General features: G+C 37.8%; 1 protein-coding gene and 1 long non-coding RNA gene across 5 annotated transcripts in view; one reads left to right on the forward strand and one right to left on the reverse strand.

The window, feature by feature from the left end:
- Positions 1 to 23,988, forward strand: part of LOC139117361 (uncharacterized) — a 30,520-nt gene that overhangs the window by 1,520 nt on the left and 5,012 nt on the right. For 3 of the 4 annotated variants that reach the window (XR_011548520.1, XR_011548537.1, XR_011548527.1), the window contains exons 2-5: positions 8,794 to 9,960; positions 10,380 to 10,546; positions 12,717 to 14,805; positions 21,001 to 21,042. This is a non-coding gene — a long non-coding RNA (uncharacterized lncRNA). The remainder of the gene's footprint in view (positions 1 to 8,793; positions 9,961 to 10,379; positions 10,547 to 12,716; positions 14,806 to 21,000; positions 21,043 to 23,988) is intronic. The other variant, XR_011548534.1, reaches the window with a different exon arrangement.
- Positions 5,592 to 8,365, reverse strand: LOC139117298 (uncharacterized). The gene is made up of 2 exons (XM_070680324.1): positions 8,018 to 8,365; positions 5,592 to 6,163 (listed from the first exon to the last, which is right to left on the reverse strand). Exons 1-2 carry the CDS (start codon positions 8,243 to 8,245, stop codon positions 5,666 to 5,668), a joined length of 726 nt encoding a protein of 241 aa, XP_070536425.1. The 5' UTR covers positions 8,246 to 8,365; the 3' UTR covers positions 5,592 to 5,665.

The raw sequence follows: 23,988 nt of genomic DNA on the forward strand, positions 1-23,988 counted from the left end.
TCATTTTTGGTCAAAAAATCTTAGACAGTATTTCCTTTTAAAACCCTGGACAGACAGCTTTCATATTTGGTACGCAGACGTACAGAGATGACAATAGTTAGATATGTGGAAATTGTCCTGAATATAAAAATTTGTATTTTTAAGACAATATTGTCATTTTTGGTCAAGAAAACTTTATCTCAAAATTACTTGTTTGATAGCTTTGTAATTTGGTATAAAGTCCCTTGTTTTGATAGCTTTGTAATTTGGTATAAAGTCCCGAAAGATGTTATTGGATAAATTTTCTGCTCAAAGTGTTGGGAAACCCCAAAGTTCGTTATTTTTGGTAATTTTCTCAGTTTGTGACCTTAAATGACCTACACCAACCCAGTATATGTTGTGAGACAATTTTGAAGGCTGTGAACATAATTTTGTCATATTTGGTATCAATTTATCGGAAAATTTGATCCAGAAAACAAAGCTGAGGTGATTTTTTTCATTTTGGACCAATTTTTGCAACTTTTCTATGTAAGACATACAAGAACTGATGAGAAATTTGGATCCAGGATAATTCCAGATGTTGTAATCACCGCCAACAGTGGAAGGCATTTCACTATCTTTAACTACCTTAAGTGCTGTTTACATTAGAATGATAACACTCATGGCATTAATTAAAAAATCTCCAAGGTTGTAAATGTACTTCCTGTCATTTGGTCTTACATAATACCAAGGGGTAGAACATTTGATATTCAGGAGGGGGTAGGGTCTAGAAGATTGATGATGTAGCATTACTTTTTTACCAGATCCCTTGTGCATTTTTTGCCCACTCCCACCTTTTCTTTTTATCAAGCCTTCTCTGTTTTTTGTTGTTGACATTTGCTCCCATTGCTATAGAAGTTGATAATATAATATTTAAAGCCTCATCACTCCGCTCAAGGATTATCCTATTGTTTAAGTATTGGGATCGGGATGTTCATTGTGGAAATCCAGAAGCGAAGTGGTTAAGACATTCAAGGCGAGGGTGGGTGGGTGGGAAATTTTGACCCACCTATGCCATGAACATACATTCTACCTGATCAGCAATACCCCTAAATTGTTCGCAGTTCTTGCCCTCTTCCTCGGTGCCTAGCCAAGGAATGACACTGTATCTTGTCTTCACTTAGCTTTTATATACTTCATGAATATTAATGAGATATCGCGGATGTATTTCGCTCAGTAATGAGGCTTTGAATAATATAATATTTAAAGCCTCATCACTCCGCTCAAGGATTATCCTATTGTTTAAGTATTGGGATCGGGATGTTCATTGTTTTCATCTTTGCCACGGTTATAACATTCCAATACTAACTTACATTCCACCCAAATCCTCCAAATCTTAAAAAACTTTTCCCTTCACTCTCCCACAACTCATCCCCAACCCTATACTTTATACCACACTTCCCAGCGCACCCCATACTCACACCCAAAACATACCAAATATATTATCATACATACAACCTTGAGTGCAGTTAATTCATCAAAAACTATATTTTACTTCCTTATATAACCTATACCACTAGGGCTAATACTAAATTATTTTCCACACCAAACAACTTGTCCATACATGTGACACTCAAATAGGTTATATTCCCCTCTGTCAGTATTCTATATTTTATATATCCTTCCAGTTGAAACTGAGTGTAATGATGTGTAGTGTTTTTATCCTAAATGTGTTCTATGCAATGCTAAAAAGCGACCGTAAACCCAGATAGCTGGTCCATGTCCTCGTAATTATCAGTTTCGACGATGCAGTCTGTTACTTCTCTAATCTTTTCTGCCGTAGCTCCCGGTGATGACACAGACAGCAATTTAGTGTAATGGTTAGCCATATTCTCTGTTCGCCATCCAACATGGTCCATCACTTGCTGAATACTAGCCCCAGCTAGAGACATGGTGATGGCACAGGCACTTCTAATACTATGTGGTGTCTCCCCTTCATCAATGTTTAGTTCTTGTAGGTATAACTTTAGTCGTTGATAGACAACCTGCGAAGACAGTGATTTATTTTCCACATAGCCATCAGGGGTTGTTGGTCTAAAAAGGAAACCGGTACGCAATGAGTAACCAAGGGTCTCCGCTAGCTGAACATATTGCTCGAGTGTATTAATTGGACACAGCCTTATATTTTGACATCTTTTAATTGCAAACATATTCATTCCGGCTCCACGTAAAGTCTTGCCAAACGTATGATTAAAGATCATGCCCGAATTATCTGGGAAACGGAGCACTTCCTGAGTTTTAACTTGTCCAAGATCCCCCGCCCTGTCACCTGAGAAGAATAAATCTTTGAAAAAAGCAAGATCCCTCGCATACATATACAGGAGTATCGTTGATGGCGCTGTTACCATCTTATCTAAGATGTGGTTAAAAACCTTATCTAATTTTGGCCAAAATAATGGTTTGGGTTGTTTGGGCGTAATATTCGCCTTAGCTTGCTCCTCTGATACCTTTTTATATAACGTTGTACCATTATGGAATTTGCTGGATTTGTGTGTGTGTTTACATTGATACTGTCGTATAGCTTCATAATAAGCTGACAACTTTGAAACCATATTCCGAATTGTACCCACTCTCAAGTGCTTGGGCAGTCACATGGCATATGACCAAAACGACCTAAGTATTCGCAGTCAAATCGATGGACCTGTGTTCTCGCGTCTTTGTCTTTGAAAACAAGAAAACGAACTACATCTTGCGGACCCGCTAATAGTACTGACGTCGATGTTGGTAAGTTTGCCAAAAACAGTTCGAATTGCTGGATTAAGCGATCCTTCTGAACTTCATACGCAGATTTTTGGCCCAATAAATCAGAGATACGTTGATCAATCTCATCTAGCTTTATGGAATCATTATCAACCTTGGGCACTGGTGTCGGAATAGCTGATTGACATACGCCACATAACTTGAGGTTAGGTAAATTCAAAGCACCACAAATCCAGCACATCTGTTCACAAAAAATAACACACAAAAGATTAAGAAAGAATGTTTTATAACATTTTCAGCATTTATTACATATCATCTCAGAAGTAGTTGCCAGTACATGCAGTGACATTATCCCTGCAGTACTAGTATAAAATTTACACAACCAAAGGTTATCACAATACAGACAGCTATAAGTAAAGTTTCAATCTGTTCACTATAATCCCTTATATGAAGGTTCGACAAATCGTAGTACAGTATTATGAATACTCAAATGAGATTACATAGAGATCACATGGGAGTGGGTGGTCAACATATCCTCCCCGTGAGGGCGCTTTAATAACATTCCTTTCCCCTTTATTAGCGAATTTTGTTACTTTTCTGGTTTCATGTCTAATCAATGGCCAGTATGATTTCAAAAAACGAAACCTAGGCACTAAGACTGTAGCATTGAGTTTACTTTCAATAATGTGCTTAATTACCGCTGGCACAAGTATAAATGGCGGGTATACATATATCCTTTCTTTAGGCTTAAAACTATGATGGAAGAAGTTAACTCCTTCACAACCCATCTGATAAAACCGGGATACATAGCGGAGCAACCGCCTATTTGAGTAGCTCGCCATACCATCTACGTGATGTGGACCAAAGGTTCTGTCGAGCCTGTTCCACATGTCATCTGACAACATCGCATTGGTAAGCGACGTATCTCTCGATTGAGCATCAGCCTCATTGTTCTGAGATGAAACATGCGTCATAGTGAGTCGCACGTTACACTCAAAGCACAGATTAAATATCTTCTTTAAGATCTCATTAAGACCAAGTACACGGGCCCCTGGAACACCATTATGCCACGCTTGTACGACTGGCAAGGCATCCACGTACGCATCTACTCTCGTGTCACGAATATAATGTTTAATCGCAGTTAATGCCCTGAAAATCGCCTCTGATTCTTTCCTAATTATAGGCATACCCCTCCATTCCTCCTCCCACATATCACCCACCTCTATTTTCTGATTACCTAAATATGTTACAGCACCCACAGAAAGCTACTTGAATCAGTAAAGATTGTTACACCCACATGTTTTTCCGTAGCCCAAGTGAATTTTCCCGACTTCTCAATAATCTCCTTCCATTGCTCAATTTCTTCCTTAGTAGGCCTCTGACAGGTACAAGATTCTTTGCGTGTTGTGAAAACTTACTAGACGCTATAGCCATCTGCCGAATGTATAGTCGGGCGCATGGTATAGCTAGGGCAAAAGAAATACATTTTCCCATAAGTTTTTGAATAGAGAGTAAGGGAACGGCCCGCCTTGCTAAAATCTGATCAACCAACGTGAGGAATTTACTTTTTTTTGCATCAGGGATAGAAAAGGATTGAGACTCCGAATCCACCGTCAAGCCTAACATTATGAGAGATGTGGTAGGATACGACACACTCTTCTCTAGTGCTACGAAATATCCCGACTCTATTGCTAATTTACAAAGTATATAAGCCGCAGCTTGGGCTCTTTTAAGTGGGTTCCATGCATCAACTGCAACCATGTGATCTTGCCGTGGTATTAACCCCCCACCATGCCTATCATCAATATATTGAATACAGGGGACCCCAAGTAATCTCGCAAAATTGGTAACACAATATCCCAATGTATGGTATACATACGCAGACAGTTTCCAACCAAAAGGCAATGTATTATTTATATACCATACTCCCGCCCATTGAAAACCTACATACATTCTGTCACATTGATTAACTAAAATATGGTCGTACCCACTCTTGTCGTCACATTTAAAATGATAGTCGTTACGTTCTAAATATCGAGAAACTTCAATCAAAGTATCCAATTGGAAAGGTATATCCCTAATCCACAAGTTGAGATACCGCATGTCTATGCACATTCTTGGCTTGGTAGGCTCTACAGTAATGGGCATGACTAACAAGGGAGGTGGATCCTGACCTACAATACCCCATACTGACACTGCTCCTGACATTATTCTATCACTAATAGTTTTTGCTATGAAAGCACCATATTCTTTACAGTTCTCGTTATTACGAAAAACTCTCTGCGGCGGCAATGAGTGGTCATACTTTTCCCCTTTAAATTGTCCTTTAAAGTGAACGAAATATTCAGAAATACGGATCTGATGACGAATCCAGTCTATAATCTGTTCCTTATCCTCAATTGTTTGAACAAGTTCATTCCACTTGTCAATATGTTTATGGACCTCACCAGCTACAAATTCTGAGGGTTTCTGAACGCCAGGTCGTCAGTGGTAGCAAAGGTCTCTCCACAGGCAACAGACTGTACACTCGGCAAACTACAACCATCATTGTCCCGTCGAGGGGCGCCTTCTATGGTCACCCAATTATAGTGATTACGTTTTACCACTGTCGGATCAACTGGATATTGTAACTCCCATTCTGGTACATCAAACTGAAACAACAAACACGCACGACTAAATTATACTTATGCAGAACACGTATCCCACAGAAGGCCCCCCAAGACAGGACCATGCGAATGGCAGGTTGCAAAAAGCAAAGGGCCTAAGTGAGGCCCCCCTGTCAAGGAAGTCTAAATGAGACACTAACACACTAAGCGTATACAGTTGACATTTTTTTTTTTTTTTTTTTTTTTTTTTTTTTTTTTTTTTTTTTTTTTTTAATTTATTTACAATGGCATCTGCCAAGGGAAATTCTCACAATACACAATGACACATTCTCTTGTGAAACTCAATGTTCATTTTGTTTTTCTCTACACTCACGAGCAAAGTGGCCAGGCTTGCCACATGTATAACATTTAAGCTCTCTTTTGGGACGTCTAAAAGTAGAACCTGCCCTCTGGTTATATGGTTGAAAACGATAGTAGCTACGAGCACCGAAGGAATTACTAGCATTACTATTGGCGAACTTGGCAACCTTGGCAGCAATTTCTTCCTCCTCTTTATTCCCAAGTAATAACACTATTAAACGGCCAGCATCGGATCCAAAATCATTTGCTTCAAACTGCGCTAACACGGCCCTAAACCGTGCTAATTTAGGGTGGGCTACTCTAGTAGCTCTATCCACTAGTGTACGAAGTGCATTCGTTATTTGTAGCCGTGACGTATAAGAGGATGGTGTATGGGCTATCTCCATCAACTTTTGAAGAGCATCATCCACGTTAGCCCCGCCAACAGCTTTCTCCATTTCTTCCACTTTCGTCACTAAGTCATTAAATTTTGATTGCATCTGAAAAAGTACAAATACGCCATAGTTCATCAATTGCAAGTCCAAATATTTACGACATCCTGCAATCACCAGCCACCGCAGTTACAGAACGATATATATTTTATGTTCCTTTTTTTTCACAAAATTTGGCACTTACTTTTCATGTACTGTGCCCGCAAAAAGTTGGCACTTACTTTTCATACACTATGCCCACAAAAATTGGCACTTACTTTTCATCCACTGTGCCCACAAAAATTGGCACTTACTTTTCATACACTATGCCCACAAAAATTGGCACTAATACTTTTCATCCACTGTGCCCCAAAAATTGGCACTTTTTCATCCACTGTGCCCACAAAAATTGGCACTTACTTTTCATCCACTGTGCCCACAAAAATTGCCACGTAAATTTTTAATCCACTGTGCCCACAAAAATTGGCACTTACTTTTCATACACTATGCTCACAGAAAATTGGCACTTACTTTTCATCCACTGTGCCCCCAAAAATTGGCACTTACTTTTCATCCACTGTGCCCACAAAATTGGCACTTACTTTTCATCCACTGTACCCACAAAAATTGGCACGAACATTTTTAATCCACTATGCCCACAAAAATTGGCACTTACTTTTCATCCACTGTGCCCCCAAAATTGGCACTTACTTTTCATCCACTGTGCCCACAAAAATTGGCACTTACTTTTCATCCACTGTACCCACAAAATTGGCACGTACATTTTTAATCCACTGTGCCCACAAAAATTGGCACTTACTTTTCATACACTATGCTCACAAAAATTGGCACTTACTTTCATCCACTGTGCCCACAAAAATTGTCACTCACTTTTCATCCACTGTGCCTACAAAAATTGGCACTTACTACTCATCCACTGTGCCCACAAAAATGGGCATTTCATCACTGTGCACCCACAAAAATTGACACTTACTTTTCATACACTATGCTCACAAAAATTGGCACTTACTTTCATCCACTGTGCCCACAAAAATTGGCACTTACTTTTCATCCACTGTGCCCACAAAAATTGGCACTTACTTTTCATCCACTGTACCCACAAAATTGGCACGAACATTTTTAATCCACTATGCCCACAAAAATTGGCACTTACTTTTCATCCACTGTGCCCCCAAAAATTGGCACTTACTTTTCATCCACTGTGCCCACAAAAATTGGCACTTACTTTTCATCCACTGTACCCACAAAAATTGGCACGTACATTTTTAATCCACTGTGCCCACAAAAATTGGCACTTACTTTTCATACACTATGCTCACAAAAATTGGCACTTACTTTCATCCACTGTGCCCACAAAAATTGTCACTCACTTTTCATCCACTGTGCCTACAAAAATTGGCACTTACTTCTCATCCACTGTGCCCACAAAAAATGGGCATTTCCATCAACTGTGCACCCACAAAAAATTGACACTTTCATTTTTTTTTTTTTTTTTTTTTTTTTTTTTTAACGGCGCTACAAAAATTTTGGCATAAAAAGTTACTCACTAGGGCCCACAAAATTCACACATGGTAAGCCGTACAAAAGCTATTCACCCGACTATTCAAGCAAGAAAAGAACGTTGAACTGCGACCCCCTCCCTCAAAACCAATACAACAGTGTACTAAAAAGAAGGGATAAGAAATAAATGTCCAAAAAACACGAACTTCCAACCGGCCTAACATATCAAAATCACCTATAAAACTATCCTGTCTAGGAAAATGGGACCACACCCTGCCACGAACCAATTCGAACACAATCATGTAAAACGGTCATTGTGGCTGTGATGAAACACACATGACACCTGCATTCTATGGCAAATATTACACCTGTAGAAAACGGAAAATGTACAACTATGCATACCTGCTTTTCTTTATCCTCTGTCACTGTAACATTCGCTGAGGCAGCTGCAGCTACTGCTGGTCCTGCAGGTTGCATGGTAAGAGTACTTGTACGAGTTGTCTTTTGCGGACCCTGGGTACGGCTTGTACTGGGAACGGGCTGACTATGCGCCTGTACGAAAGAAGCACCTGCATCGCTCACGGTACTTGTAGTTCTTGTAGTGCTAGTGGTTGTAGTTGCAGCTTCCATGCTCGCTTGTCGGTGCCTAGCCAAGGAATGACACTGTATCTTGTCTTCACTTAGCTTTTATATACTTCATGAATATTAATGAGATATCGCGGATGTATTTCGCTCAGTAATGAGGCTTTGAATATGTTTTTTCCTAAAGATGACCTCCAGTACCTAAGTTGGAGACTTATTTGCTCTTGTCATTCTTGTTTTTCCTGGTTTAAATATTTCTCGAATGGACCAATTCAAACCGAATGTGAGCACATAGTGTCCTTGACGGTATTTTTTAGGAAAAGTTGCGATGTTTGTGTGTGTATAATAAGCTTGGTTGTGTATAATTATGTTTTGTTGAATTCGTTAAAGGCCTCTTATCGAAGTTTGTTTTTCGTTTGAACGTTGAAGAACCTCCCATTTCTTTCCTAATGACGTGCGGATCTGCCTTAATAAACGCCATGATGTTGCAGTGTGCCAGTGGTTCATGTCTGCCGTGTGGTGACCGCACTTGGTACGCAAATTGATACCAACAATTTTGTACCATTTTTTATTTTGAATTTTTCATTCTTTTACAGAAAATGTTGTTGGAACTGAGCAGTCCTGTATGGGCGGGACCACCATTTATCAGTGTGGCTAGATTTTGTATTTGATGCCTCTTTGAGCAGACCTGTTGGGCGGGATCACCAATTTATCAGTGTGGATAGATTTTGTATTTGATGTCTCTTTGATCAGACCTGTTGGGCTGGACCACCATTTATCAGTTTGGCTAGATTTTGTATTTGATGCCTCTTTGAGTTGTTCTGTTGGGCGGGACCACCATTTATCAGTGTTGTTAGATTTTGTATTTGATGCCTCTTTGAGCAGACTTGTTGGGCGGGACCACCAATTTATCAGTGTGGCTAGATTTTGTATATGATGTCTCTTCTCTGTCAGTCAATCATAGAATGGCTGCCTTACAGTTGGCTACTGATGGCCACAGTTTGTTGTTGACAGGCCAAGCTGGAACAGGGAAGACATTTCAAATTAGGGATATTGTTAGAACATTAAGAAAGAGAGGGGAAAATGTGGTGGTTACGGCAACTACAGGTCTTGCAGCATTGCTGCTTAAAGATGTGGATGCAAGGACTGTTCATTCTACTTTTTGTCTGGGTGATGGTAGATTCGAAAGTGACGAAATTGTATCTAAAATTGAAAACGACTCATTGTATATGGAGTGTAAACAGAAGATAAAATCCATGGATGTCCTGGTGATAGATGAAATTTCTATGTTAAGTGTCAAGGTGTTTGAACAAGTGGAGTCTGTCCTTACGGCAGATACGTAGTAGTAGTACAGTTATGGGGGGTGTGCAATGCATTTTTAGTGGCGATTTCTTCCAATTAAAACCTGTGCCAAACCGTCATTATGGTGACAATGGTCTATATGTATTTCAGTCCCAGTTATTTGTTAAAGCTGTTCCACATATTGTAACATTGACCAAAACCCTGAGGCAGTCAGAAAATGACTTTATTACCATGGTACACGAGTGTTCAAAGGGAACTGTTTCTTTTACATCTGAACGACTAATAAGATCACTTGATCGACCACTGCCCCTTGATGCAAAGCCTGTACAATTGTACGCCACCAACTATGAGGTTGATTTACACAACGCAGAGCAGTTGATGGATACAGCTGGTGAAGTGACTGAATATCACTCTGAGATGTTGGTGATCCACTGCTTTTGAATAGGTTACCTGTCCCGAAGGTATGTATTAATGGAACAAAATTCTCGCAATCAACTGTGTGGTTTAATCCTTTGTTTGACAGCTCTCTCAAAATAATCTACTTATTATCTGCAGAAAATTACATAAAATGCAAATCAAAGCTAAGCGTCATTTTTCATATCTTTTTGGGTGTCACAGACCCCGCAGGTTTTTTGTTTGCATTTGTTGGTCCTAAAGGCTAATGAGCTGCAGCTTTGAACATCAATTTCTTGATTTTACATTTAGATAAAAATTCCTTCATGTGAATGTTCTCAGAGGTATGTGCACAAATATAACTTCACTGTGAGAGGCTGCATGTGGATGTCAAGTACACGTGAATTTATTTTCCATTGTGTCCTCTAGATAGAAATTTTTTTCGCTGTACTAGCACTCAAACAATGGTCCCAATTTTTTTTTTTAGGTTGTCCGATTAAAAGAAGGGGCACCAGTCATGCTTGTAAAGAATATGTCAAAATATCTTGTCAATGGTCTCAGAGGAACTGTCATGAAGAATGAGCCAGAAAAAGTACATGTCTACTTTGATCAGATAGAGTCAACGGCTGTGATAACATATCAAGCTTTCTCAAGGTAGGTGCAGTTAATGTATAGCTACAGTATTCTGATTATTAAATCAGTCGTTAAATCTAGTATATTAGTAGTTTGTAAAGTTGCTAGATGTAGGTTAGTTTATGTCCTGCTGATAAACATCAGAAAATGACGTCATGATTACCACCTAGATACCTTTTGTTAGGAACTGTTGGGTGTATTTAAAGATTTGTGATCATACCCATCCATATTCTAAAGTTCATAGGTCAGAAATACAGTGTTTACATGGCCAGTTGCACAGACAACCAGTCTGAAAAGGGCATAGCACAGACAGTCCACAAAACACACAACAAAGTCAGGTCCTTGGAAGACAGATAATATTATATTGTCTTCTGGCAAAAAAAGACTGGGAAGTGTTGTCAGGTGTTTCAAAAATAGTAAGCGAATCTTGCCCCATACATGGCACCTGCCAAATGAACACGCACTTCCTTTGTGAGAAAGTGACAGGTTATTAGTAAATCTTAATTTTTTTCACTTCAAAATATCATTTCAGGGTTTAGGGGTTTTGGCCTAGCCCTCTGTTTTTAACTGTATGTCGTTAAAACTCTTGAGGCCCATGTACCCCTCTGCTTAACCCCTTGGTCACCATGGGTGCCGTCTTTATCCGACACTATATGTATACTTATATACCTTGAGTGCTGGAAAAAGACAGCATAAAACAGTAGGGATGTACAGTTTCTTTGGTATTGAACTTTAACAAATCTATGGTACGCATTTCAGGTACGATATCCATAGGTGACGTGAATGACCTTGATCCCTCACAAATCAAAGTTTGGACACAAATTTTGCCAAACAATTGACCCTTGACTTGACCTCAAAAGGTTAATATGATTTTCATAATCATAACAATAGGAATATCATTACAATGAGAACTTATTTTAATAATTTTGTTCATATTTTTACATAAAAATTAGTTACGATGAAGGACATGTTTCATTATGGTGAAAAATACAATATAGAGTCATATTTGTCCATAACATTTTATATCAATATTTACAAAGCACAAGTTTTGCTGGGGAAACTTTTCCTTTTGTTTTCACTGGCTATTTTTGTCACACGACAGGTCTTGTGATAGATTTTGTGATAAAATTATCCAAAACATGTTTTTTATTTAAAGAAAATAATGAGGGTTCAAAAATCATATGGTTTACTTGGTCAGATAGAAACTTATCAAACACAAGTACCTGTTAACAGACCAAATCCATTTTTAACCCTATGTCAGGGGTTAAAATTTCCTGAGACGGCCATTTTGTTGTGATTTTTTCGTGTCTTTGAACCATAACTCAAATATCCTTGAACGGATTTGTTCAAATTTTGCAAAAATTGGCCTACATATGCATGTCAATGTATTTCAGGATATGATCCAGTATGGTGTCATTGAAACTCGATAAAAAGATAAAGTGCTTTGGCATACATGTACATGTGCACATTAATTTGTTTTCATATGATCCAAAGTGGCCGATTACATCAACGTACCTGATCTCATACCACTCCAGAATGTTGTTCAGATTACTTTATTTTGCAAGTCACAGACCTGATGCAAGTTGCATCAATGTCATTTCACAGCTACCTAGATACCAAAGATTATAACAAAATAGTCAAGCGGGGACTGTGTCATCAACGATGACTTGTTTATAAGACTTCAATGGGTCCACCCTGAAGTTAGTGCACCAGTTTTATCAGATACATCAGGACATTGCCGACAAAGAGTGCCCATTGTTCGGACCAGGAGGGCATAAAGCGACGCTTCAACTTGTCATTTTTTTATCCTTTGGCCAACCTTCACCAACTGGTAATGTTGATGTTTTTACGAGAGGGTTTGTACTGGATTTGCATTTCGGAGATTAAAATTCAGCACAAAGGTAATAAAATTATTCTGCTTACTCCCGATGTTGTAAGGCCGTGGGCTTGTGGTAAATTGAAATAGATTGCCCGATGGTGAAATTAGCAAGTCCGGGACGTCGGGCTACTGGAATTTTTAACCCTGTATAATATTGTATGGATTGGCTCTGGTATATAGGGTTACATAGGCATTGGTAGTCAAGGGGTTACTATATTAGTAAACCATGCATACCCTGGTAGTGATTGTTATAGTCACACATATTATTATGACAGTAAAGTGCAGTAACACTGGTGTTTTTCTTTTTTACAGATACAACAAGGAGCTGGGTAAAGAGGTTGCTACAAGACGTCAGATTCCACTACGTTTGGCATATTGTCTCACCATTCACAAGAGCCAGGGAATGACACTTGATTCGGTTGTTGTGGATTGCAAATGCATCAGTAACCCTGGACAGTTAGGAGTAGCCGTAAGCAGGGTTAGGTCGCTTCATAACCTGAGAATTATAAACTTTAAGCAACGGCACTGTCCTGTTCAGCCACCCATAATTTATGATTATCTTCGACAACATCCAGTTACCCCTTCTATTGACAAAGCATGTTGCAAATCAATACACAAGAGGTAACAGAAAACTTGGAGCAGAGTGCAGCTGACTGCAACACTGATTCTGATGGCGAGTCATTCAACAGTGATTCATCATGTGAACTTGGTCCTGAAGAGGTTGAAAGCACAGATCCTATGGTACAATTATCTGAAGAGAATGAGGGGGTTCCTGACATGGAAGAAACAATAACTGATACCATTATTCCACCTAATTTTTCAGGGATAAGTATATTGCAGGACATCACATTCAAAAACCCAGAAACAGAGAACCAGAAAGAACAAAACAGAGTTATTCAACGTCTTGCTGCAGATGAACATGTGTTGCAGAAATTTTGTGAACAGCAATGGAAAACTATTCATGAATTGTTTAGAGTTAACTGCTTGAAAAGGAAAAAGGCTGAAACCCGAGATTTTACTGCCTTCTCAGCATCCTTTTTTTCTTATTTGACATGCAGAGAGTATACAAATGTGTGTTTGTCACTATTTTGTAAGAATTCGCTCAGTACCCATGAAGAAAGTGTCATGACAAAAATTCATACATCAATCAAAACCTCAGTACTTAAATTGTCGCACCTGAAAGACTCAGTTGAAAACCAGCAGCCTGTAAAAGGAAATGCAAACGTTGACAAGATGTCAACTGATGGCATGGGCAGTTTAAGATACTTAGCAGGAAGATGTGTTTCCAAGTTGAGAAAACGTTTGAAAGCTAAAGTTTTGAGAAATTTATACTCCAGAAGAATGATTGAAGTAAACAAAGACACAAACAGGTTGATTGATCTACTTTCATATCTAGAGACACCCTATGATGAACTTGTACAAAATACCAAATATAAGATACACTTGAAGGTGTTCAACGAAGACAGTATTCCATGGGTAGGCTAACACATGTTAGTGATGCAACATTTGATTTCTTTTGTCAAATAGAGAGAGAGAGAGACCAAGTACAGACCTTTGAATTACTCCGCGAGTCTGTAGGTAATGTTTTGGTTAGAAGTACGAAATTAATACTTGAAAGTAAAGATCTTTCCAGTCATGGATTCAGATCTTTTCAAATTACAGAACTCCAGTCAGTTTAGAGAAGGAGGGACAATATTCTAATGTCTGCAATGATACATGTACAGAACTTGTTGCTTTGAGCTCATCCATAGTTGAATTATATACGCAGGTTGTAACATCATATATGAATGTTGCCAATAATCAGTTTCGTAAAGAATTGCTCAGGAAACTGAAGAAGAAGAAAAGTGTGCCCCTTAGACAAGCCATCTGTAAAGAACAGATTGACAAACAGAGAGCACAGGTGATGACTTTCCAAGAAATTCCAAATGATTTATCCGAGAACAAATTCACAAGCCACACAAAACTTGTTGAGCATCTTGAAGCTGATAAAACCTATTTTGACAAGGTGCACTTTAAGAAAAGTGAATTGATGTTACTGTGCAGGGCCTACAACATTAAGTTCAACACAAGGTCCACTGTGAGAAATTTGAAGGATGCTCTTTCAAACACTATTGTGGAGTCATCGGGAATGCCGAATCCTAATGTATTTGGGATAACCTGCACAGAAGATACCGCCAATAAGAGTGGAGGATTAGAAGACACTGTTTATATTCAAGAGCCTTAAGACTATACGGAAGGGTTCAAAATGTGTTGGTTGTCCTGCATAGGAATATTTCACCATAGGACCCAAGATATTCTACTGCTGGACTATGAATGTGGAGTAATGACAACCATACAGGCCTGGATCATGAGGAAGACTGTGTATTGTGGTACCTGACCCATAGCAACTTGATTCCAAAAGGTATGATTCAGCAGTTAAACATCCAAATACATGTATGTATTATCTCTTGGCAAATTTCTGACAAATTTTGTATTCATGTATGGACTGTAGTTTCTTGTTCAGGGTTTCACTAAATTTTGAAACAGGCGACCATTTAAAAAATATAGGCGACCAACTTTTGCCAATACACTGAATTTATTACCAGCGAAATGTTGCTGACGGCTATGGGTTCAAGGTTATAGCCGGCCAAGACTGTCTTGAGATTGTCTTACAGCCAACCATATGGCCGGGGGCGGGCTTTTAACGAAACCACTGCTTGTTTTACTCCTTACAATATTGAATTTCACCACAGAACACAATTGTAAATGATCAGCCATGTTAGTTACTGTTAAAGGCCCATGAGCTGCAACTTTTGACATTATTTTCATGACTTTATATTCAGATAAAAAGTAGTTCATACAAACATTCTTATTCAGAGACGTTTACTCAAGCATAATTATCCACTGAGTTGGACTGTATGGGCAGGTTTCAGTTAGACAAATAATAAAACGGTGCCGCACCCAAATATGGCCGCCCACATGCAATTATTTGATGAGCAGTGTAAATGGTGCATGTACACATTTGAATCTTTGCAAATACAACATGGAGCTACCCACTGAAAAGACAGGAAAGGGATTCGTTCCGATTTGACGAAAAATCCTACGTGTTTTACATATTATGGTGAGATTTTGAAAATGGCATGAAATTCAAAATGAACAATAATCTGTCCAATTTCCTGTCTAATCTGCCAAAAGTGAAAGTTGATGAGGCATAGTTAATGACTACATCGTTAAATTTATAGATAACAATGAATTTCTAAGAAAGTTGAAAGGTATCTTGAGGTTGAACATTTTCGGAGAGTTGCAGCTCATGGGCCTTTAACTGCTGTTATACATCTGTATTTTCTTTAATATTCATTTTTTTCATATGTGAAACAAGCAAAGCAGTACAATTGAATGTCAACAGTTTCTTCCTATTGAACAATAAGATGTTATTAGTAAATAGCCAACAAATTGTGCAGCAGAAATTAAAGTTGTCATCTCCATTGTCTATTAATATTGATTTTTATCACAACTGGAAGTTGTGATATAGTGGTAGTTTCAACCGGTGAAAGATGTCGTCCATTTCCGTAAACGACAAAAAGTCAAAAACCGCTGAACAGACTGCGTTGATATTTGGTACAGATATTTAGACTGGTTTCAAGGTTCCAATTCGGAAAAATGGAGCCAAACGGAGTGGCGGTTAGATAGTTTTGCGAAATTTCTAACCCCCCCTTTTAACTAATTGATTTTAGGGGTCTTTCATATATGTAGTTTTGGAATGTACACCAATCCTGCATTGTGGACTATTTTATGAGTTGTGGAACAGAAATGAGGGTTTGATGAATGTTAGAAATATGCAGGATGGCTGATTCAGAGTATCAGAGATTTTCATGAACTTTTGGTGATAAAATTGATAAAAAACAACATATTTAATGTTTTAGATTTCTCACTTTTGTTAAGACCCTTAACATTTATTACCCGACTTGATGACATAACTAGCTGCTGGACCTGTTTACTGGCGCATTGATTTAAAGACAAAGATAGTTTTATTTTGTGATAAGAACGTGTGATTTCGTAAAACATAGTCTATTAGCCTGGAAATGTGATTGTTGCGAATATTGTTTACCCCACTGACAACAGTGTGGTTTGAAAATGGCCGGAATGGGCTACTACGGAACTTCTTTTTGTGTGTGCATGTGGATCAAAACGTGTATGGTGTGATCAACCCGTTCAGTGAGAGAACAAAGGACTCTTGGCTTTGATATCGAAATCAAGAACAGAAGACACTACCGTAGGTCAAGACAAAGGTATGGTATAAATTATCATTATTTATATTGGAAAGAAGCTTGGTGACATTTTGTTCATGTATTGTGCGATAGAGAAGAGTGTGGGGCATGATTGTTGATATATATATGACGTCACGATAGGATGAGAGCGATAGGTGAGGTTGTGGTCGTGAATAGTTTTACATGTAAGTTTATTTGCATAAATCACAGAGGGACCGTGCGTAAATGTTGCGTTGTAATTGAGTGTAACCATTCTCTCAAAGGGCTGTTTTCAGTGAAATGCTGCATGCTGAAGTCTCCTTCTGCAGGCCGTCTCATCAAAATGACGTTGATACTATGCAAGAGAAACTTATCACTTTGAGTTGCGGCTTGATAGGGACCGTGGGTGACGTGTAGACAACGTGTACACTTTAATTACAAATGGCAAAATATTGACGTCTTTGCATACTATATGTTTTTTTCTTCTCATGAAATCATGTCACGATGCCTCCCCAACAGAAAACTATAGCTATAATAAAATGTTGTAAGGTGTTGAAACAATTTACCCTCCTTCCTACAAAGTTGCAATGTATTGAAACACTTTACTCTTCTTTCTACAAAGTTACAAATTCCCTGGTACGTGAAGCAAACATTGTTGCTGTTCGATACTGTGCTACAATACATCATGGACGTACTAGTAACGACCATGGAATACACTGACTGAGGCTGGGCTTGGCTTTGCCTCTAGTCCACCGTACCGTTCGTCCTTTTAGTCCAAGTCTTACCTACCTTGCTTTTATCAAAATTTGGCCTGCAATTAGTCAGTTTGATAGTAAAACCATTATTTCAAAGGAAACTTTCACAAACAGAGTCATAATACAAGGAAAAAGGAGAAAAACTTGAGGTTTTCTGAAAGGTCAAATCTGGGTCATCTCATGTGATGTCATGAATGAAGACCCCTTAAGTACACAATTATGGTTCAAAAGAAACCACCTAGGGAGGTCCAATAGGTACAATCTTATGGTAATAGGTATAATTTCTTGGTGCTTTCCAACTAAATGGCATTTAGCTTGACTGACAGTTTTAAATTAAATTTTATTAACAGTTATGGCAAACGGAAATTGTCAACAGTAGTTGCAGTAAGCATATCCATTTCAAATCTTTTTTTAGAGCTGCAATTTTTGCATGGTTACTTAACATCAAAGCAACAATTCAAAAGTAAAACAATTAAAATTATCCATTTGGACTATTTCAAACTGCTTTAACTTTTGCAAGAAATGATGTGATTCTGATGATTTTTAATATTTCAGCAGATTCCTCCATTTTAATGATGTAATAGTGAACATCACCAGACATTTCTTGATCATATCAAAATATCAAATGAAAATGTTCCTGGGCTACAATGTTATCATTATCATTAAAACTATTATTACTCTTAAAAACATTTGAATTGAACAATATCATTGTGTCTTGTTTTAAAGGATTTTGGCCTAACCCTTTTTGTCTCAAGAAAAATACTTATGCTGAAGATGTTATTGAGCCTGCTTGATCACAACTATGACACAACACCACAATACTTGTATCTACCAGTACACTGCCACTATGCTACCGAATGCTTTCTTCTGCAAGGAAAATTTGTATTTGTGTGGCTAACAAAATTTGACTTCATGACTTAAAGACTGCATAAATGTGGCACATAATTTGAGGAGCTTGTAGTGTATATGTATGATAAGTTGTCATACTGTGAACACTGACTGAATGCTGCAGAAGTATTCTGTATCTGTGGTAATATATTCATATTGCTACCAGTAATAATTCATATTGCTACCAGATTTTTAGAATTGCCACCTAATTATTTCTTGTGGCAAAAGTTTACCACCAGAAATGAAATATTTCTATCCCTTTAATGTCATAAAAACACAGATAATTAATGTAATAAAAACTAAACAAATATTTCTAAAAACTATGTAAAAACTATCATGAACAACATACAAAACATTGTGATCCGTAAAATTAGGAACTCCTGAATGCCGAGAAAGCTGTTGCTACACTTGAGATCATAAAGTGTTTGAAAAATTTTTGAATTTGAAAGGAATATTCATCATTGTGGTTTAACTTTTTATTTGATAAGTGTAAATGTCAAGCACTTTAATGGTCATGTTTTGCTGATATATATTTCTTTAGATGTTTTTTCCATAATTTTTCACTGTTGTACATTTATAGATGTAATGTCTATTAATGATTACAAGTATAATTGTAGACTTTCATTGTTGAATGCTTATTGATTATTATAAACTGAATAATTTTTTTCTTGTCTCTCTACAGGATAGTGCTCAAGCTACAAAGTTTGCTACATCAAAAGACCATGAATGGACCTTGTGCAATGAAACCAATGAAAATACAAGTAACATTGTGGCTCAACATACTACTCATGATATGACAAATAAAAGTACAGTCAAGAAAAGCAAACATAGTAACCTGTATCATGTAAATCAAAGTAACCTATGTCATAATTTAAATGTAACCAAAGAAAGTACACTTGAAAGTGACACCTGTAACAACCAACAAAGTAATAGTACCAACAAACATGTAACTGATGTAACCAACAAGGGTGAACAAAGTAACTTGTACCATGTTAACCAACAAAGTAATTTGTGTCCAGATAAAAATGGAGACAATAGAAGTACATATGTTAGCAGTATTAAATAATATACAACAGCAAAGTGTAGTTGATAGCAGCAACAAACATTTTAAACTATATTAAATTCTGGTATGTGGTAGTACACATCAAGGAAGTACACAATTTAGTATTGGATCCAGAGGCAAACAGTGCACATGCAATGCATTAATTTCCTTTGTATGTCATTACAGAGGCACCTTATGACAAGAGCAGATTTAGATAAAATTCTGCACCCGGGATGAACTATATATTTCCATCATTACAGATTTAAAACTGAATGATAAATTTGTTAATGACCTGCTCATGTTCGATGACATACCACACACTGTCTTCATAAATCCATGGCATTATGGCATCAAAAGGGGTCAAATATATACCTTTGTGATCAGTCACCTCGCAAAAGCTATTTTTGCCATTTGTAACTCACACAAGTTTTTACAAAACCAATAAATAATACAGTAACTTCGGTTTTAGGGCTTCATCAACTCCATGTAATTTGAATCATGGCAAAAAGCTCCAGGCTTGGAGCTTCCATCACATAATATGGAAGAGCCATCTTCCGATTGGTATGGCATTGTCCACTCACCTATGATCAACCAGGCTGTGGATATTTACATAACTATTGTTGAGACTGAGTATCCTTTGCAAACAATGAATCACTTATGATGAACTGTCCACTGTCAGATTCTGTGCTGCTGTTTACTACTAACAAGTGAGAAATTTGACAGTGGACAATTTATTATACGGGATTCATCGTTTATGCAAGGATACTCAGTATCAACAATAGTTATGTAAATACACACAGCCTGGTTTGAGCCTGGGTGACTGGACAATGCCATACACACCAGAAGATGGTCCTTTCCATATCATATGTTGCAAACTCCCAAGCTTGAAGCTTTTTTCCATGCTTCAAATTACATGGACTTGATGAATCCCTAAAATGAAACTTCCTGAACATATGTAAAATCATCCTTGGTGAACTTCCCCTTTCAATGTATCTACAGTTTGTAACTTTATCATCATTTGCATATCCTTACATTTGCCGCAAGTTTGCTTAGCATGATGACTTTAGCCGCTTAGATTACTTAATCCTTGGATTACTCTACAATTTTTATAATCATTTTCCATTACAATCAGAGTACATTTGCATTTTTGTTAGTATTTTATTTAACTTCGATATTTACTTTACACTTACTACCATTACAGTATATTTTATTTACTCATTACATTTCTACATCAACAACCATTTACAATATATTGCCTGCTTGATTGTTCAGTGTTTATATATTGAATAAAATTTGTTTACAGTTAAAATCCATACTTGTCCCATGTCACTTTTTCCCCAGCTGTCAGCTACAAATACCAGGTGGCTATTCTTTAACATTTGAAGTGCAGGCACAATCAACAACTTCTCCTCTATGTCAGTTTGTAGACTAACCCATTCAAACTCCCATATGGCCAAGAGTATATGCGCCTGTGAAAACTCTTCTTATAGGTTTGAGATTGCCTGTCTTTGAGTTTGTCTGTATGTATATGATATGATTGTGCGGGTGTGTGTGCTGCAAAAACTCCACAGCCGCAGCACCTACCCATTTAGTATTTAATGTACAGGTGCACCCAGAGATAGAGTAGTTTTACAATGTGCCAGTTGTGATCCAGTGCCATTGGCGCTATTTTTTTGGCATTACAGATTATCCTCAAAGCAGTCGGGTTGCAAAGTACAGGAATTAAGGTAGGTGTAAATGTCTGTATTTTTTTAGCTCAAACCAAAGGTAGATCATTTTGATAAAAGGTGTATTTTTCTCTTTTTTGATGGTTTGAGGGGCTCTCCTGTGTGCATATGGTATGGCAATGCTGAGTAGCCAGATTTGTTGACAACTTTAACATTTGATTTCTTTGATAGAATACCTTGCGTTAAAATGATGGTGTTTATACTTTTACCATACTGTGTATAATTTGGATTAGTACATCCACCATTTGACATACTACGTTGAGAGCAAAAAATATTCTCGACTACAGTCCAGCTCAGAACTCACTTTCCGACCTCGTTAACGCAAGGCTAACGCAGAGCTAACGCAGCGTTAGCGAGCTCTATGACGCTGCGTTAACGCCTATTGTTAAGCCAAACAAAAGAAGCTAACGCGCGCTAACGCACAACAATGGCCGGTGGCCTACCCAGAATATTCATGATTAAATGGTTGACACAATAGCTAGTGGCACATGGGATTTTCCAACTCGAAATAAAGTGTTGTAGTTGGTGAAAAACTGGATGAAATCGGAGCATAAACAGTGGGAAACATTGCATGCTCTAAAGGGGGTATATCTCAGAAGCATGTAAACTTTAATAATTTTACATGCCGATTTTAACTTCACGTACGCGACTTTAAAGCATGGACGTAAAGTCATGTACAAAGGTTGAAAATTGCAACAAATTACTTCAATAGTTGCCATTGTCGTTGTTCAAAACAGCGAACGTTTTCTTTTACCATGTCATGTGATTTTTTTCTTCAGTGTTATTTATTTCCGCAAACCCTCTTGTATAATTATTTTGGTACGTAGCAAAACATCAGTACAAAAGTGTCATTGACATTACTTCTACCAGCGGTCCTCCGAATATATTGATGTCGTTATCGTCCACTGAAGACTTTCTAAAAAGTTTTTCAATAACATTAATATTCTGAAAAACTGCCGTTCAGATATTTTTCATATTTTTTTAAAGGGGAGGGGAATAAAGAAATTTTTGGAAATCATTGTGTCGGAGTCATTATATAATTCAAAGCCATTTCGTGCATTTACTTCTTTCCATATTTGTTGGTTTACGAAAAAATTACTTTATCAAATCGTTTTTGTTTCTACAAGGTGTGTTTCATTGCTGAAATTTGTGTTATTAGATCGAAAGTATTTTATCATCAAACTGACACGAACCTCGTAGACTTATGAAAACAATTTATTTTTTACTTCACGTAGGCTAATATACGCAATGGTGATTGTAAATCCATGGCCAAGGCCGATGACAGATTGTTATTCTCAAGAAAATTCTACTTTCGAGTTTTTGTACAGAAAAGAGGTTCGTGAATTTCAGTGCCAGACTTGTGCATCTGTCTTCTGAAATTGTGTCGTTCTTTCATTACGACGACAATTAAAGTACGGTAGCATCGGAGGAGCCAGCAACACTTCGTTCTCAGGGCAGCGTGATTGATTCATCCACCTTACAAACCGTTAGCTTATTCGAAGTATGAAGTTCGTCGATACTTGCATTTATGAAGTTCACAGAATTCTTTTTTTTACCTGTCAGTTTGTTTTAATTTTCAATGTAATGCCAAAGACATTACCATGCCAAAAAAGTCCGATATTCAAAAACTGTTCCAACCCCAACTTTTAGTGACGAAAACTAAAACATTGTGCCAGTTTCTGATAGTATTTTCCGTTCGAGTCGACACCTGACGAACCGAATTTCAAATGTTCCCCCTCCCCAAACTATTTGCTGCAGAAAAAAATGTCTTTTTCATGTCGTATTTTCCGTGATCAAATCAAACTCGGTAAAATATGCGCGGTGCAGTGTGTTCTGAATCGTAGTCCTACTCTGAACGTTATTAGTATATCACAGTGAAGTCTATTACGTCACCACAGGTCTTCAGGGTCGTTTTATTTTGTGACAGTCGTTCGGGCGACGACATTCCCTCCACATCGAAAGTAAGCTTATAGTGTACACATTGAGGTACCAGAAGAACGAACTTTCCTGGTTACATTGTGAACAAAAGCTTGGGGCCGAAACGGGAAGAGTTGCCCGGGAAACACGTCAAATTTTGCTACACTGTCGTCCAGATGACCTTGAAGACTTGACGTGGATTGCAATCACCACCCAGAGTAGACATTGTCCTCGGCCTATTCAATAGCGTCTACGCACTAATCAGCATAATCAGGCGATGGGTCACAAAGGTCATCGAAGTATGCAACAATTTACAGTAAAGATTCGCGTCGGCATGATTGTTTAAATAATTGCGATCACATTGCTGGTGTATACTATCAAGTTCGGAAACACTTTTAAAGGAATAAATATAACTTTTTTACAAAACTAATTCCGTAATTTTTTGAAGGAATCATAAATCCATGAACTTAACGTTTCGAATCTGCAACTGGGTTATTGTTTAGATAACTCAACCACGCTGAAACATGGGTACTGTTAACATTGGCGGCACTTTCCCCACTGCCAACTTCAGTCATAACTTCAGTGCAATGGGTAGTCGTAACGAAAGAACGATGTCGCTTCTCGCATCAACGTGTCAAAGAAAGCGACATTTTAGTGTTGAAGTAAAGCAGACGTATAATCACTACTTGTAGAAACACTAACGTACCGGCATTGGATGTTTTTTGATAATAACGCATGCTGGTATCAGCCTTGAATCCACGGATACATCAGCACCAAAAATTCTCTAACTTTCCGAGGTTCGTGTTACAGTCGGTACGATTTAAAAATACTTGCGATTAAATCGTTGTTTGACGCAGTATTAAATGTCGACAATGCATTTGACTATTCAAAAACTAAAAGAAAATAAAGTTAATGTCCACATAAGGGCCGCCAAATTTGAAGAAGGAATTACGAGTAAAAGTTTGGAATAAATGACTCACACAAGGATTTCAAAGATTATGTTTTTATTTCCACCCCCTAAAAATTAAA

This window comes from Ptychodera flava, chromosome 1, assembly GCF_041260155.1.
Source record: "Ptychodera flava strain L36383 chromosome 1, AS_Pfla_20210202, whole genome shotgun sequence".
Taxonomy (NCBI): domain Eukaryota; kingdom Metazoa; phylum Hemichordata; class Enteropneusta; family Ptychoderidae; genus Ptychodera; species Ptychodera flava.

Excerpts from the sequence above, each read along its gene's own strand:
- LOC139117298 (XM_070680324.1), bottom strand. The coding sequence starts at position 8,245 with ATGGAAGCTGCAACTACAACCACTAGCACTACAAGAACTACAAGTACC. Across the intron at positions 6,164-8,017 it reads CAGAGGATAAAGAAAAGCAG|ATGCAATCAAAATTTAATGA; the intron begins GTATGCATAGTT and ends GTACTTTTTCAG.